This window comes from Equus asinus, chromosome 2, assembly GCF_041296235.1.
Source record: "Equus asinus isolate D_3611 breed Donkey chromosome 2, EquAss-T2T_v2, whole genome shotgun sequence".
NCBI classification, from domain to species: domain Eukaryota; kingdom Metazoa; phylum Chordata; class Mammalia; order Perissodactyla; family Equidae; genus Equus; species Equus asinus.
This window is the reverse complement of record NC_091791.1, coordinates 152567493-152585369: the sequence shown is the minus strand read 5'-3', so window position 1 is coordinate 152585369 and position 17877 is coordinate 152567493. Positions and strand designations below refer to the sequence as shown.

Here is a 17877-nt window from a genome sequence, read left to right as displayed (position 1 = left end):
CCACCCCAATCCATTGCTACACTGCTGCCAATCTGACCTTTCCAACATGTAAATCTGAGCACGTCACTCATTCCCCCCAAATTCTTTAAAAGTTCTCCCTCACACTGAAGATAAAAATGTATAAACTCTTTTCTGTGGTATGCAAAGCCCTATGCTCTGGGCCCTTACCAACCTCAACAGCATCTTCTCTCACCATTCCCTACCCTACTATTCTTGTCACATTGAGCTTCTAAATATTCATAAAGCATGCCATGCTGCCCATGTATTTAAGTAACTTTTCATTCTGCCTGTATGTCCTTCTCCCTCATCCCTCAATGTTATCTGCCACACTTTTGAGCACCACATCTTCTGTGAGGCCTCTGAGCCACCTTCAGGTAGGCTAGTGGGCTCCATCCCCTCTCTCTAACACACCTTTCCACACCTCTACTACAGCAACCAACAAGTTTTGGATTTGTTGCATCTCAAGTGCTAAGCTCCTAGAGAACAGGAACACTGTCTCTTTTATCTTCAGAGTCCCAGTGCCTGTCACAGTGCTAAGCAAATAGTAAAAAACAAGTTGCTGGTAAATAAATGAATAAAATCTTTAAAAGATGATAAACAAGGTGTCCACTTTCATACACCCCTACATACCTTCGTGCTGTCCACCAACTGGACTGTTCCCACCTATGTGCTTTTTACTTGCTTCCTCTGTGCCTTTGCTCAGCAAGCCTTCTATATGGAATGCCCTTTCCCCTTAGCTCCCCAACATCTACACGTTTCAGTGTCCAACTCAAATGCTTTCTGGCCCTCATCCAGAAAGACTATCAAAGTTCCCTTCAGATGACTTTCTTCCTCCTGCGAATTACTTTATGCACCTTCCTTTTGGCACACATCACTTTTGTTCTTGAGAAGCCACATAATGTAGTGATTAGGAATGCAGGCTCTGGAACTAGACTGCCTGGGTTGAATTCTTCTGTTTATTAGCTATGTAACCTCATTAAGCAAGCTATTTTAACTTGCTATGCCTCAGTTTCTTCATCTGCAAAATGGGAATAATAGTATCGACCTCATAGCTTAGTTGTGAGGATTAAATAAGCTAAATCACTTAAAGTCTTTAGAACAGTGTCTGGCATATAGTTAGTGCTCAATAAATGTTAGTCACTATTTTTATTTTCTTTAATTATGGCAGTGTTTCTCGAAAAATGTTCCATAGGAGTATAATAAGTATTGCTTTAAAATTTTTCAATGGTCAAATAAGTTTGGGAAGTGCTGTGTTAAACAATAAAATAGACTATCTTTTACAAGAGGACTTCTTAGAGCCTTTAATGTAATATGTACTCTGAATTTCCATGGGGGATGAGAGCATTTTCCAGCACTTGGTGTTTCTCAAACTTGTTTATGACCATGGAACTTTTCTCCCCCTCAGAGTAGGCAGCTGTACCTAGAAACTATATTTCTAGTTTCCAGAAATATACTTTAGAAAGCTTCATATAAAATATTCAATGAGGTAATATGTATAACGCTTAACATAGAACCTGACAGTTCAATGTAGACTACAACAGTTACAAAAGCTTTTCACGAAAGCAAATTTTTTCTATAAAGCTGTTAAGTTCATAATTTTTCCAAAATAGTAATAACATTGAAAAAAATTCTGCAAACATAAAATTGAAGATGAATCAACATTTTAAAAGAAATATTTCTGAGATTTGGTGTTCAATAAATAAAGAATACAAGACAATTTCTCAAACTATGACAAAGGCCTTCTGACATGAGGGCCACAATGGTCCATTAATGAACAATAGCAATCATACGTTCCATTTAATAAAACTGTATTACCAGAGTTTAATTCTCCCTGAGCATAACTTCCTTTCTGGCTAGTTGGCAGAATTAAAGAAAAGTGCCCGAGTGAAGGAAAAAAATAGCTGTGCCTCTTATCAGTTAATAAAATAGTTCCAAAAAATTAACGTCTGTACAAAGAAAGGTGACAGATCTTTAATTCCAGAAAATCTGTCTAATCTCAGCCAGTATTAGATCTAAACAAAGTCAGCATACGACAGTATCCAATATAACAGCCAATAAACGCCAATATTATGCTGACATTGAAATGAGTCCATAATGAATCCTACTAAGAAATAAAGGTGCATCTCTTACCAATAGGTCCATAACCACACAGGAATTAAGACCAACAAAGGATAATAAGTATACATGAAAACAAGGAGAAACAACGAAAAAACACACATAGCTAAGCAAGGAGTTCTAAACTTCACTAAAGTTTATAAGGATTAAAAATAATACATACAATCTTTATATTATATATGAGAGATTCACAGCGACTTAGCCATCTGTTCTTTACAGAAACAGAAAGCATGACGGAACTGGTTAAATAAGTGGCCACAGGTAAAACAGCAAAACAGCAAAACTGGTTAAATAAGTAGCCACAGGTCAAACAGCAAAACCATGAGAAAGACGAGAATTCAGTACTCTCATTTCTAACCCAGTGCCTATATCTTTCTAAAAAGATGAAGGAAAACCAAGTGTTAGTGGCAAGTTATACAGGAATGAAGGGTGGGAGAGTGGAGGTGGAGAGCCAGGGTAATTTTTCTATCAAAAGAAATCTGACACACAGACCCAGAGTATATATTACCTCAGTTACTTTTCTTTCTACTTCTGTTCCATCCACATAATACACATCTGTAATGACACGAGTGACAAGTGTGCGAACCTCACGGATTGTTCTCATGTGGCGATGCAAGACATGGCCATGTGGAGGCTGAGGCATATCGAACTCTTCCTCTCCCTATGACAGAAAATACAGAACACAAGCATGGGTCTCATTGCAAAGTGGCAAAATCAAAAATCAACTTCTTCATGACGAGGACTGTTCAGAGGTTCCATGAATCTAGTATGATGGAATTTTCCAGCTGTTTTCCAGTTGTTTTCTATTCACCTATAGATAAAACTAGGGATGGGCCAGCTGCATAGCCAGAGGCCAGGAAGAGTGTGTACCAGTACTACCTAAAATGACCTATTTCTGTCTAAATCAAAATCATAACATCTAGCACTTATATCTAGGACATATAAGTGAAACTTTGACTCCCTAAACGTACATTTTTAGATTGTAATCCTGATTTTGATGCTGACTTGTCGATCAGTATACAAGTTTACATTTGCAACAGCTCTTTAGATAAAAGGGAGGCATTCTTTAGAACCTTATATAAAACCAGAATGACATCTATTAATCTCAGTGCAGTCTGTTTTTCCAGCATTAGTAAGTGAAAACTACAGTTTGTTTATACCTGAAACAAGATACAATGATTTCTCCTAGAATTAAATATGAAATATTTAATCTACTCCAAAAAATAGTTGAAGTAGTGTCCGGAAACAGAAAATATCAGCAAATTAAGATTTTGTATTTAGTTGTACCATAAAGAATAATCAGTTAATTTAAATAAGACCCTACATTTTTACGCTGTTACCTACATGTTTTCTTAGAACACCTATAACACATTTATCCACATCCATGCTCCCCACTACACCACTGGCTCTGCAATTCTGAGGAGGAGGAAATGCACATTTGTTTCTTCCCCTATAGTAGACTGATTTTACTTTAAGCAGTCAATGTCAAGGTAGCCAAGTCTTTCAAAAGAATTATATGTACCACTGTGACAATGGTGATTCTGGGTTTTTCCTGACAATGTGGTAATCATTCAACTAAAGCTTTCAATAATTTACCTGAATAATTCCCACTCCAACTCCATCTTAAGGGGGAAATATCTAATAAAGAGACATGTAAATTATATCAATAAATATAAATAATCAAAAGCATGGAAACTTAACCAATTCCTTAAAATACTTCTATATTACAACTCTGGTTAACGAATGGTCAGAGCATCGGTCGGTCACATCTCAATCATCAGGGTGTCCCTGCATGAGAACCCTGGAAGCCTGGACCTCCTGCCTGCATACACTGAGAGAGTCAGGCCCTGGATCACAGGGGTCTAAAAGGTTTTAGTGCTTTATACATATCCCTGAAATGTGGCCAGGAAGCCTCCCCATATTCTTCCACTTCAACAGCCAAATGATCACTTCAAGAGAGACACTTAAACAAACATGTATGATAGAATAAGAAAGGAGAGAAGGGAAAGGTGGCAGATAAAAAGAAAGCTATCCTTATTCTCTCTTCAGACAGTCTTCTGAAAAGAGATCTCTATAAAGATAAATAACTTGAAGAAGTTGTCATTATTAAGGGAAGACAACAAAAGGAAAATAAAACCATACTTCCCCTTCATAGAAAACCTGGCTCCAGGTCCACTTGACACATAAGTGAAAATTTAAGAAGGTCAAAGATAGGCTGCCTATGCTTTTCTTGTGCACCGGCCTGAGTCCTACCCAGACTGCATGGAATAGAAAAGCACTGACAATTGTAAAACCTCCATCCAGCCTTCCTCATTTTCCAACCATTCTTCAAAACATGGCATACCAATCCCAATTTCTGTTACTGTACCCATAATCTATAATTTTTTTGTGGTAAAATACAGATAACATAAAATTTACCATTTTAACCATTTTTTAAGTATAGTCTGTGGCATTAAGCACATTCACATTACTGTGCAAACATTACCATCTCTCCACCTCTAGAACTTTCTCATCTTTCCCACTGAAACTCTGTACCCATTCACCATTTATATTTTTCTAGCACCTTTCTTTTCTTAGCAAAAACAACTAGCTCTTAAACATGTTATTTCACTCTGTATGGCAGAGTCATGGTATAGTATCAGTAGCAGTTGTGGTAGTGACAACAGAAGTAGTGGTATTTAAAATAGTAATAATCAATAGATAGTAGCGGCAGCCTTTTGAGCATTTACCATGTGCCAGGCCCATTGCTAAGGGCTTTGCGTGCCTTATCTCATTTAATCCTCACAATATCCAGATGAAGTGGTCTAACTCTAAACCTGAGCCTTAAGCACTCTAACTCATCGGCTCCCATCATGATGAGACAAGAACAGGGATTTACTTCTCTATTTTACAGAGGGAGAAAATCAGGAAGGAAAGGAAAATATAATCTAGTGGCTCCCACATGATTACTGTCTTTAATATCAAGTTTAAATCTTTTTATAAAGGCAGAGAAACCAAATTATTATGTGGCAGAATCTAAACACTTTATATTAAGGGTGAAAATAAACAGACACAAAATAGGGTCAGATATGCTATAGCCCCTATATCTAAAAGACTATGATATTTTGAATCTGTACAAACTGATAAAGTTTTAGGTCTCAGAGACTGTGTTACTATAAAGGCTAACATAAAAAAAATTTTTAGAGTTCCTCGAGAGGAATGGATAAATAGAAGAAGACTACACAGGCTGTGATTAAAAAATAAAAAAGCAACACAGCATAATGAAAGAATACCGATTCTGAAGTCAGATATGCTGAGTTCAAATTCCAGTTCTGCCACCTACTGATGGCAAACTCTTGGGCAAGTTACTTAACCTCTCTTCAGCTTGGTTTCTTTACCTGTGAAATGGGAATAACAATACCAACCTCATGGGTTGTCTTGAGCAAAATGCTGATATATTGTAGGTGTTCAATAAATAGGAACCATATTATTTTATAAAACAACTTGGACGGTTAGGATGAGAGGTGCATCCCTAGTGAAGCTTTCCTAGGTAGATCCAAGTAAAGATGATCTACCAGGGCAACTGAAAAGGCAATTTAACTACTGTTAGTAACTTCCAAATTTTCCCTGCCATGAAACCCACTGCCACCTGACGAAATTTTGAACTTCCTCTTATTTGTTAACAGGTACCTTTCAACCACCACTTCTTACCTACTAGTACCTACACTTCCCTACTGTATTCCCAAGAACCTGTTCTTCCTCCAGCCTCACTTTCATCAGCCCCAATCCTTTCCCTTCCATTCTGTCTAGTTTTAGCCTCTTCCTGCAGTCCCTAGCCATCTGGGGACTTTTCCCCATCTCTCTATTCCTGTTACTGTTCTTTGTTTCCAATACTGTGATACACTATCCTTCCTGCTCCTTCTACTCCTTCCTCCTCCACTTTCTACTCTCAGTTCCTGGGAACCATCATGAAATAGACTTGAGGGAGAAGAAATTAGCTCTGATGGTTATAAAGGAGGATGAAAAATGACGGCAGAAGGAAAAGATTGAACACAGAAGAATATTGTAGGACATAGACTATATTCCTGGCTGTCTTTTCCAGTGAAGATCTACTTGACAAACTCTAGCACTATTCCATTTTCCCTAAAAGACTTTCTATTGGCTATAGCTACCTATAATTTTCACTACCCTACCTCTATCCTGGATAAATTGTTTTCATCTTTTAGCCACTGGTCTGTACAAAACTGTTTAGGCAGAAGTACCACAACTTAAATTCTCTAGGAATCCAGAAAACTGAAAAGAGGGCCCCTGAGGTACCCTATACATTCTCTCACCTGGCTATGGAGCGACTCTGTATCATCCCCAGGAGCACTGACTGGTTTCTCACTACTCCCCTTCTCAGTCTGAACTGTGGCATCTTGTTTTCCAGAGTTCTGGTCCATTGTACTGGTCCCCTGTTCACACACATTCTTTACAGTCTGGGTTGCTGCTGAAACAGTTTCTGGGACCCATAGGGAACAGTCTATGGTCTGAATTCCTATGTTATTTTGTCTGGGCCTTTCAATCAAGGGCTTATTAGGTTTTTCCTGATTGGTATTCTGGCCTTCTTTCTGGTCTTCTAGCACATCTGTCTCCATTGCTTCCCCTTGAGGACTGGATGGCCCCTGTGTGGCCATCTGCTGGGAGGAAGGAGAACCAAGATCTTTGACAGGACTACTGGGCTTCACAGGCTGTTGACTCTGCCTGGTCCTTTGGTCACCTTCCAATTTTTCCTTCTCCTCTTCACCTTGAGTACTTGGAAAATGGTGCAAGTTCCCCCTGAAAATCAACCATATAAAGAAACTATGTCAAATAAGCAAGAGTGTGAGAGTGTGTGTGTGTGTGTGTGTGTACTGGCAAGAGGGAACGATAATTTGACAATTTGAGAAATGTGGAGAAAGGAGAAAATAAGGTGACTGAGTGTATCGCCTTATAAAGTCTCTCATCATAATTTCACTCTTGTGAAAAAATAATGGTACATAGGACTATTCCACCATGATGATAAAATAGTTGTTTCCTCCCATCACTAGCTATGAACTCTGAAACTTGACACAGGAAAATAAAGTAAACAAAACAATGTAAAAGCCATTATTGAAGTCACAGACAATGAAGGCAGCTTAGGGGTTTACTTCAAAAAAGATCAATTAGGTCAAGACGTCTTATTTGGCTTTAAGAATGGTTCTAACATTCCTTAAATGACTCCCAGCATTCTAGATACTGTTCATCCCTCCCTGACCAATAATTTTAGGAGAAGAAACCCGATCTGTAAAGGATAGAGTTGTAGATGAGATTCTAGCCTTACTAGCTATACTGGTATAGCTACAACTAACCATTTCAGAATGATTTAGTTCCGCAAAGACAATTTTCAAGATACAGCCTTCATTAGTCTTCCCATTTGGCTATCAGTGATTTATTCACTGATCCCACAAGCATGTGATGAACGTCTCCTGCGAACCAGACATAATGAAGCTCTGAGGTGTCTACAGGGCTTTCTTAAATGTCCTTAACAATACACCAGAATAAAAAAGGCCTAAAAGTGAGCAGGTTACACAGAAACTTAACGTTCATGTCTTATTCATCTCTATACTTAAAACACCTAACACAAGACTTCATATAAAGTATGTGCTTAATAAATATACTTTGAATAAAAGAATTAATGTTCTCTCAATCAATTAACTACAAAAATCTACTCTCAGATTAAATAAACTAATTGCTTAAGTATCAAAGTCATGTAGAAAATGTCCATAACTTTTAACTTTTTAGTAAATCACTAGTTCAATGAATCAGTGTACTACAAACAAACTAATGCATATTTAGGCTGCATTAAATGCATAATAGCTAGAAAAAAGATAAAAAGAAGCTATTCTGAACTGACCATGGTAAGACCACTTCTGGAATGTGTTTCAGTTTGGGGTGTCATATTTTACAAGGCATAAACTGAGATAAACCAAGATGATAACACCCAGGATGATAAAGGGTCTAGAAACCATGTCATATGTTGCTGTTAAGAGGCTGGCCTGAGAAAGATGGAGCAAGTCATCAGAACAGAGAAGCCGTCTCCAACTTAGGAGGAGCACTCCACCCTTAGGAGCTGAACTGACCTGGGTAAACAGAAAAAAGGAAGAAAGAAGAGCTCTTTAGGGCTTGCTCTACTCTAGATCCTGAAAAAGAGAAAAGGAGAAGTTTCTGAGGTTTCTATCTTATTTTGTTTGCTCAGTTTACCAAAACAGGGGATCAAAGAGGGATTTAGAATAGAGTTCTAGCCAAGAAGGGCCTGGTATACATTTGGTTGTTATAGCTAGCGTCCTATCTGTCAGGAACCTCAAGTGAATGAGGATAAATGGTAAATGGTCCAATGAAGAAGAGGTAAGAATAAGATCACCAGGAGGCAGACGAGTAACACCTACCTCTGATGAGGTTTATAAGCGATCACATATATAGTCACATGTCACTTAATGACGGGAATGCATTCTGAGAAATGTGTCATTAAGTGATTTCATCATTGTGTGAACATCACAGAGTGCACTTACACAAACCTAAATGGTACAGCCTACTACACACCTAGGCTCTATGGTACTAATCTTATGGGACCACCGTTGTATATGCAGTCTGTCATTGACTGAAATGTTATGATGTGGCGCACGACTATAAATTACTCAGCACACTGGTAGGTACACAGCAGATGCTCAATCAACATTAGTCGCACGAGACAAAGCAATTAAGGAGACACAATTCATCTTCTCTAGAACTAAATATTCACGTTTACACCTTTAAGACACCTAACATACAAACAGCTGAGCAACAATGAAAGTGAGTCAAAGCTAGAAGGGACAGGTCTTGACTAACCATTTTAAGAATTCAATTACCATTGTCCCCCATCCTTAAATAAGCCTACATATTTTACCTCAGAAGCTGTATATTTAGAGCAGAAATTCTGAATAGCATTTCACTTCTAAAGCAAAGCTTTGTTTTATTTTGGATGTTTTTTATTCTTAATCAACAAATATTAGGTTGCTTTTTTCCCCAAAGAGTGAATAAGAACAACCCTTCTCTCTCTAAAGACCAAAGGTGTCTCACTGCAATATTAGCAATATTCAGCAGATTCTTACAAAATATCAGAATTTTGGTATTTATTTTTCTCAAGTTAGCATTGGTCAAATGAATGATACTAAAATCACAGTCATTTCCCCCCAAAGTTACATATTATACATATATATATAGTTAAAACTATATAGTTTTAGTTGACAAGATTTGCTGATTAAGATCAACAGTAGGTAAAAAGCAAACCCTTAATTGCAACACATGCTGCAAAAAGTGTTCCCCTCTTCTACCAACTTCCCAAGTCCTTAGACATAAATGAAGCAACGGAGACATCAACTATGTAAAGATGTATACTAATGTCCCAAGAAACAATAAAGAAGGAATCTTTAGCACCAGAAAGAGCTTTCAGAAGACCAAGAGAAATCCAATAAATTGTAAGAAGGGCCACACCACTCTTTCTTCATTAGTTCCAGCTACACAATTCTACTCTGGTCACTATATGCTAAGAAATCAAATTTTAGCAAAAAAATTAATCCAAAGTGAAACAGGAAAGAATAAATCTCCACATTTAACAAACTTCTAACCATTCTGTTCTGAGTGTAGATCTCTCTGTGAAGCAACTGGAATCAAATCCACCTGGATTCTCAGGCCCTTGATCCACCAAGGTTAAACAAAATCACCAGCATCTGGGCCCCTCTATTTGAAGATATTCTAATAAAATAGGAAGGCAATACAATGCCATCAATAAATTTAGTAATTGCTGGGCCATTACCATACCACTTTTGGAATCAAATGAAGTGTATTTCATCTAACAAGCTTCTTGATACAAGAACGGATGTAGGCTATTTCATTCCCAAGATTATCAACAAACTCACATCTAATAATCAGAACACCCAATAAAAGCACTGACATGTTTCTTCTAAATATTTCTAGCAATAAATAACACAGAAATTATGCTGCAAATAACACTATTAGAAATATACCTACTGACAAACAAAACATTATCACATTCTCTAATTCTAGAGATGAAAGATACCGCCTCATAATGAAAATTCAAGCTTATTTCCATTGCCATTACTTATTTCCCTATACTAAATATAAGAATCATATACTTCAAACAAAACACTCTTTAATTATTTAAACAGAGAAGAAATATTTTGTAACTCAAAAAATTTTTTCTGCTTCAGAGCTGTTCTAAGAGATTATGGAGTAAAGAAATTATGGGAAAATCTTAATTCCATCAAATCTGACAAACTTTAAATTTGGGATGTTGAGCATCTCAGTTTTGCCCCAGGAGAAACTAAAAGGAAATAAAAAGTCTATTAAAAGTAAACATTTCCATTACTAATAAAAAGGGAATAATATTAGAAATATAGAATATTTTCATAAATTTATGAAGACTGAATCATTTCAAATTGATAAAACTGGCAGATAAAGACAAAAATCTCCATCTATAAAATATTTAATAAAATTTCTCACGACATTTCATTTATAAATCCATCTAGGGTATGTCACAGTCCCTCAGATAAAAAAGTAAGCTCAAGTTAACAAAATAATAGCAGTATATTTTAGGCTTTGGTACCAACCATTCTGTGAATCAATATAGCCCAAAAGATGCTATGAAAATAATGCTCGCCTGATGGGTGCAGAGTGGGGATCCTGACTTCGAGCCTCATCCTCTTGCTGGGCTTCACAGACACAGCTAAATACAGACATGGTTTGCTGGGAACTAAGATAATAAATTAAAACAATATATTGTGTTAGTTTTAAATGGAAAGGTACCACTGGAGATTATCCTTTTACGCACAGAGGGAATAAAATCCTTTCTCTGAATCCCAAACTCCAAACCACCTACATCAAAATGGAAAGTCCTCATGCTTGTTTAAAATTAGCATAATAAAAAACTCAGGGAAGATTCACAGGAAACAAGGTGGACAGAGGACTATATTCAATACAATAAGATGCAATCAGCAAAGTCTAGAATGTAGAAAACTCTATAGGACATACAACGCAGTTTACTCAACAAATAAATTGCCAGGAGGAAAGAAAGGAGGGAGGGAGCCCCTCTTTTCTTAATACATTGAAAGAGATTTAACCTAAGAGACCTATCAATAAAATGTAATGTGTGGACCTCGTTTGGATCTTAATTTAAACCAACTGTAAAAAAACATTTATGAGGCGATCAATCACAGAAATCTGAATACTGAATATTTGATGACGTTAAGGAATCATTGCCAATTTTAAAAGCATGATAATAGTATTGAGGTTAAGTTCAAAATAAAAATTCTCATCTTTTAGAGAGAGCTTTGAAATATTTACAGATAAGATAATATAACGCCGGAAGTAGCTTCAAAATAATCCAGTGGGGAGGAGAGTCCTGGAAGTTATTTATAAATGAATCAAGACTCGCCATGAGTTGGTAATTTTTACACTGGGTGATGAATACATGGTGGTTCATCATAATATTCTATTTTTGTATATGCTTGAGACCTTCGATAATGCTATGTCTGAGAGAGAAACAAGATAATCTGAACAGAGCCCAATTAAAAACACTTAAAAACAGTGGTACTGCTTCACCTAGATGCAGAGGAAGCAATGATCATTTAGAATATTCTAACACAGCTTACTTCAAATGATTTCTTATGGTGAACTCAACAGTGAAGTGAATAGTCAAACATTTTAAAAATCTAGATTCTATATACAAAATTTACTTCACAACAATACCAATGAATTTCACCTCATTCTGAGACCCACCAATCCAACCCTCCACTCAGTTTTTCCTTATTTTTCCAGCCCTACATTCTGCCCAAAAGGATTCGGGAAGCTTCAGCAGTATATTCTGTTCTCTCTCTTAATGGACACATACAGACTAACAAGTTGTGTCTGGTATACAATTCTGTTAAAACCAACGAGATCAAGTATAAACTCCATTTTCTTCAACTTGTAAGACTATATATCATTAAACAGTCTTCAACTGAGTAAGGACTCTAAAGTACTTACCTTTCAGATTAAATATGCAAAAGCCCAGGGAACAACTAATCTAAGACATAGCTAAGCACAAATCAAAGGATTTAGACAGGGGTCAAAAACTCGCAACTGAGGGTCAAATTTGGTCCACAGACATGTTTTATCTGACTCACTGAGCAGGAAATTTTACTTTAAAAATCCAGATTTCTCTTTAAAAATTTAAAGATTTGGCAACACTAAGCTTGCTTCCTTTCATAGTAACAAATGGCTCAAGTTGAACAGGAGCTATCCCCCTCCTTTTAAATCAGGCACATGTTCAGTTGGCCATTGTCCTCAACACTTCCTGCTCTTCACCTAGCCTGCTTTTCTTATTTATAATACCTGCCTAGCCTGATTTAAGAATTCCTCACCTATATTCCATCAACTGCTGCTAGTATTTTCATGTTAGATGACTCATGCCACAAACCTACAAAACAATTCTACTCTAACAGCCACCAGATGGCAAAGCTTACCACCAGAGCCTCAGGATGGGGTCATATTCATCCTCAAAGTATTACAGCATTCATGACAAAGCAAAAATCACAGCTCAACACAGTACTTAATTTGGCAGGCAGAAGAGAAAATGGCCTGAGGCTGCAGCTGAGTTGGAGATCTCTGAAGGAACAAGGTCTAAGGCTATCTCTTGTTAAACCCTCTATTTCTTCACCAATAGCAATAATAATCTCAGTCTCACCAGCAGACAAAGAAAAACGGACAGTCCCACATAAAAAGGAGAAAGGGAAACACCTTTAAATATCTAGTTCTAAGTATAGCAAAAGCTATACTTAAACTCAAAGCTATTAGACAAAATATTAATAAGACAGCCTATGTTAGATTCAACACATCGCTAAATCTTTTATGCTGGAGTTTCATTTTATAAGTTTTTTCTTCTCTTGTTAAATCATCTCCCCCTCATTACCAGTGGCTTTGTATATTAAAATCCTCTAAATAGCAACCAGCTCTGGTTACCTGGCAACAGCCTCAGCAACAGCAGTAGATTCATTTTTTCTTTCACCAGTTGCAGGCTCTGAATACAAACAAAAGCAAGGGGAGAAAGGAAAGAGAAACAGAATTCAGTTAGAATCACACCTAAAAACCTGCTCTACTAGTATCGGCAACAAATAAAAAGAAATGGGTAAGAATAAGTGAACATAAAAAGATTTCTTATAACTTAACAGTATAAGTTTTTCTCACGTCCACCAATCAATTTCCTTTCAAACTAACCACAGAAGACTAATCAGTTTGTCCAGAAATACAATATAATGAATTACAAAGCAGTAATATTTGAAAATGGAATTCTCCTGAATCTCAATTCATCTCTTCTCATACAAGAAGTAAAAAAAATTATGTATTAAGAAAATATAAAATAAAAAGCAAAAAATTTTTAAAAATTATAAAAATTGAAAAACAAATTTAAAATTAAAAAAAGAAAAAACTTTAATAAATTATGTAGGAAAATGTCTTAGGTTGATGCACAAATAAATAGTATACAGTTTTAAGAGAAATCACACATAGAAGGCACTCAAGTTCTTCTCAAAGTGCTCTTGGGACAGATATTTGAAAAATAAAACACATTTTCAAGAAAGAATCTATAGCAAAGAATTAATAAGGATGATACTGAAAAGAATCCCATATTCTCTAAGCAATGTCCCTAAGGCTAAGGGATAAAACTTTATTCATTTACAATTTATTCCAGCCTTATAGAAAATAAATATTTTTAAACATTTCTAAAATATTCATGACCCAACATAATCTCAAGAGTCCATCAAGGAGGCAGCTGAATGAAGTTTAGTGGTTAGAGCCCTGGCTCTGAAACAGAAACCTGGCTCAGGCCCTAGCTCCAGCACTTAGCAGTCCAACCAGGGAGTAAACTCCTTCACCTTCTGAGTCAGTTTCCTCATCTATAAGACAGAGAGAAAACAGGACCAACCTAATAGGTTTGTTGTGACGATGAAATGAGTGAAACTGTGAGTACGGTGTCTGACATCGTGCTCCTAGTATCAGGAAAGGTAATAATATTTACTGATATGACCATCCTTAACATTTAGCTCCATTTAAGCAACTGTAATTTCAAATCTAAGGATTCAAGGCTACCATATATTCACTTGATAAGCCCTAGCTGATTTCAGAGAAAATTATAATAAGGATGGAAACATATAACACTTTTAATTTCTACTGAGATTCTGAGATTCAAATCAATAAGCACTAAGATAAAAATACCACTGTAATTTGGAACTGGACTTGTGCTTCTTGGAACTACTTTGAATTCAGGCCACTCCATTTACTAGCTGTGACTCTAAGGAAGGTGCTCAACCTTCCTGTGCCTCAGTTTCCTCATTTGTAAAATGAGGATAATAATAGGATCTACTTATAGGTTTGTTATGAGATTTAATGCCTGTACATGTAAAATACCTGGCATATAGTAAGAACTCAAAATATATTAGCTAAAATTTCTCTTTGGTCTCAGACAATGAGAAGTCCCTCTTATTCAAGTCCATCCACTCTATCTGTGGTCTTTGAAAGCTTCCCCTCTGAACTCCCTCAGGGCCCTGATCCATCAACTGTTTCCCCTATTCCCTCATTTTTAACCCATCTCTATTCTGGAGATTTCCTTTCAGTCTATAATCCTGCTTAAGTCTCTCGCAGCCTAAAAATAAAAAAAATCTCCAATCCTGCATTTCCCTCTAACTTGCCATATTTCTTATTCCTTTTTCACATAAACTTCTCAAAAGTAGAATACACTTGGCTGCCTCTTCTCCTTTCCACTACTCATCAATTACTTCAGCATAGCTCCCACCAAACTACTATACTGAATTAGTTCTTTCTGGAGTCACCAAATGGATCTTAATTGCCAAATCCAATGTACCTTTCCAGACATCTTACTAGACCTCACTCCTGCATCTGACATCATCTTATTGTAACTCTCCTCCCAAAAGACTCCCATGGCTTCATAGTCTCTTAGTCCTCTTCTCTGAATGTTCCTTTACAACCTCTTTTCTAAGACTTCCTCTTCTAACTCCTTTAAACAGCATGTATAACTACCTAGTGGAAACATTATAAGCTTTGGAGTCAGAAAGATCTGATTCAAACTCCAGCTCTATCTCTTACCAATTATTATGACCTTGCATATAACTTAAAAACTTCTCTTAGTCTCAGTTTTCTCATCAATAAAATAGAAATAAGGATATCTACTTTGGAGCACTATCATGAAAACTAAATGTAGATGTAGAATCACTCTGTATTTTTTTCCTTCCTCTTACTTCTATATTTAACTGGTCTCAAGGTTCTCTCTATTCTACTATTCACCTCTCAAATTCATCTCCTCATCTCCATCCCCACTCCTAATGACCCTACTTCCTGGTTAAAGATTGAGTTTGCCAGGCAGGAGAACAGGAAATGGGCAAGGCAAGGAAAGGAATGATGGACAAAAGCAGAAAGTTTTGAAACACTCAGCTGATCCTTTTACAAAACAAATCTGATCATACTGCTCCCTTGCCTAAAATTCTTCAGCTTCTCAGCAGGACGTAAGGCCTTTCAAATTCTGGTCCTAGGGCCTGCCCGGTGGCGCACTGCTTAAGTGCGCACGTTCTGCTTCGGCGGCCCAGGGTTTGCCGGTTTGGATCCCGGGTGCAGACATGGCACCGTGTGGCAAGCGATGCTGTGGCAGGCGTCCCACATATAAAGTAGAGGAAGATGGGCATGGATGTTAGCTCAGGGCCAGTCCTCCTCAGAAAAAAGAGGAGGATTGGCAGATGTTAGCTTAGGGCTAATCTTCTTCGGGGGGGAAAAAAAATCTGGTCCCTACTTTGCAGCCACTCCCTTGTACCTTCTCTACATTCTAGAGATATCAAATAACTTGCAATTAATGTAGGAAATAGTGAACATAAACCTACAATGTGAATCCACAATCCTAAATTTTCTACCCTCTTCTAAACTATTTCTGAATATGGAAACCAATTACTTTATATAGACACAGGCTTAATACAGATACAAGCAGCACCAGAGAGATTATAAAATGGAGCATCTTCAGTAACATGACAGTGACTGGCCGAAAACAAAGAATTCATTCTAGGAGAATAAAACTTTATAAATACATTTATAAAAGTATCAACCACCATAACTAGAAGAAGGATAATTAATATTTCCCAGATGATCTGGAACTACTAATTACCCAAGATTAACATAAAATAAAACTTACTTTCCAGACTAAACTGCAAAGACTCTTCACTCGCCTCAGTCTCAGGACTGACCAGTTTCATTCTTAGACACAATTTATCATCCATTTCTGGGGCAGCCCCAGAATCTCCTTTTTCATTCCCAAGTATGGGATCATTGGTCTCCATCATGCTTTCAGACATGACATCACTGGTTGCCGTGGTGCTTTCTGGATAGTTGCTAATACCTGAAAGAAGGAAGGTAGGAGGAAGAAAGAAAGAACACTAAAATACAAAGATGAAAAACAACAATTCTAGGTCATCAATTTGCCTGTTTGACTCCACAGCTCTGCAGGATTGAAGGGGGTTCCTAGGATAAATCCTGTCACAAGTATCAACAACTACGCACTAGAGTATTGACACCTGGTCTTAAGAGGAGCAACAGGATTCAGTTCCACTTCTGCATCTGGACAAAGGATGCTGCATGAGCCCTCAGCCAACCCACATCTGCCAGCATCAGGCATAGGTAGCAGGAGACTCCAGACGGCATGACTGTTACCTCCCAGCACTGACTAGAGAAAACAAATAGGTTAATGTAGAACACTACTGGCTGCTTCAGGGAAGGAGGACTAAGTTTTCTTGGCCTGTCAAGCAGCAGACTGATTAGCCAGGGTCCTGAATAAATAGTACTTCTACCCTACCTGCTGTCCCTTCCTTATAAAACAGTTCTACATCATTGCTTAGCACTCAGATTTCATTGCCCTGCAAGTAATAGAACAAAATCCTTATAGTTTCTTTCTTCCTTCCTTCCACCCTTTCTTTCTTCTCATCACAATTCAACGTCTCCTGGGAGTAAACTCCTGGAATCAGACACTATAGACTTATTCCTCCTAAGATAAAAATCAATCTTATCAGGCAGGCCCAACTCCTCAGATCTAAAAGAATTACTTGTATAAAGAATGGTATCTCAGAAATTCTGCTTTAAATATCATTACATTTTAGTCACTCACCAATAGGAGTACTGTGTCTTTTGGGCTCCAGTTTTAGATGCCCAATAAGAGGTGGAGTTGTACCAGTCAATGGTGGGATAATATCACCTTCTTTAGGCAAAGTGAAATGAAATGGAGTTTCTGGAGGGGGGGAAGAAAAAGATAAACATAAAGGAAACTAAAACAGAAGTATAAAAAAAGCAAAAGTGAGAAGTACAAGAAATATTTTAATTATTCTTTTCCTGTGCTCCCAAATTCTGCCTCATTCCCAACCCCTCACCAGACTCCCAACCAATTTCCTACTATTTTCTCTGCTCTGTTTACAGCCATCAACAACAGGACTGACACAAAGTAGATAACCAGAGGACAGGCAAATAGATGAAGCCCAAAGTTTGGAAGCCCTGAGGAACATGAGAGCAAAAAGAACATAGAAACATCTGAGCCCCAAGACAGCAAATCTGGAGATACTCAGTGACACAAATTTGGATAGTTTCAAGACCAGACATTTTAATTTTGTGCAATGTTAACTCACGGAGTTCATTTTTAAGCTTCAG

General features: G+C 37.2%; 2 protein-coding genes across 11 annotated transcripts in view; one reads left to right on the top strand and one right to left on the bottom strand.

The window, feature by feature from the left end:
• TP53BP1 (tumor protein p53 binding protein 1) overlaps positions 1 to 17877 on the bottom strand; it is an 87990-nt gene that overhangs the window by 16896 nt on the left and 53217 nt on the right. For 6 of the 9 annotated variants that reach the window (XM_070502658.1, XM_070502676.1, XM_070502664.1 and 3 more), the window contains 6 exons: positions 17345 to 17464; positions 16379 to 16582; positions 13150 to 13207; positions 10811 to 10903; positions 6429 to 6912; positions 2624 to 2776 (listed from right to left, as the gene is read on the bottom strand). In XM_070502658.1, the coding sequence (XP_070358759.1) occupies positions 2624 to 2776; positions 6429 to 6912; positions 10811 to 10903; positions 13150 to 13207; positions 16379 to 16582; positions 17345 to 17464 (1112 nt within the window). The remainder of the gene's footprint in view (positions 1 to 2623; positions 2777 to 6428; positions 6913 to 10810; positions 10904 to 13149; positions 13208 to 16378; positions 16583 to 17344; positions 17465 to 17877) is intronic. The other 3 variants (XM_070502667.1, XM_070502682.1, XM_070502671.1) reach the window with 2 other exon arrangements.
• TUBGCP4 (tubulin gamma complex component 4) overlaps positions 1 to 17877 on the top strand; it is a 75763-nt gene that overhangs the window by 52133 nt on the left and 5753 nt on the right. Inside the window, exon 21 of one of the 2 annotated variants that reach the window (XM_070502731.1) lies at positions 17650 to 17772. The exons of the other annotated variant lie outside the window; for it this stretch is intronic. Within the exon in view, the coding sequence (XP_070358832.1) occupies positions 17650 to 17678 (29 nt within the window). The 3' untranslated portion in view covers positions 17679 to 17772. Of the gene's footprint in view, positions 1 to 17649; positions 17773 to 17877 lie in introns of those variants that run through there. 2 annotated transcript variants of the gene reach the window in all.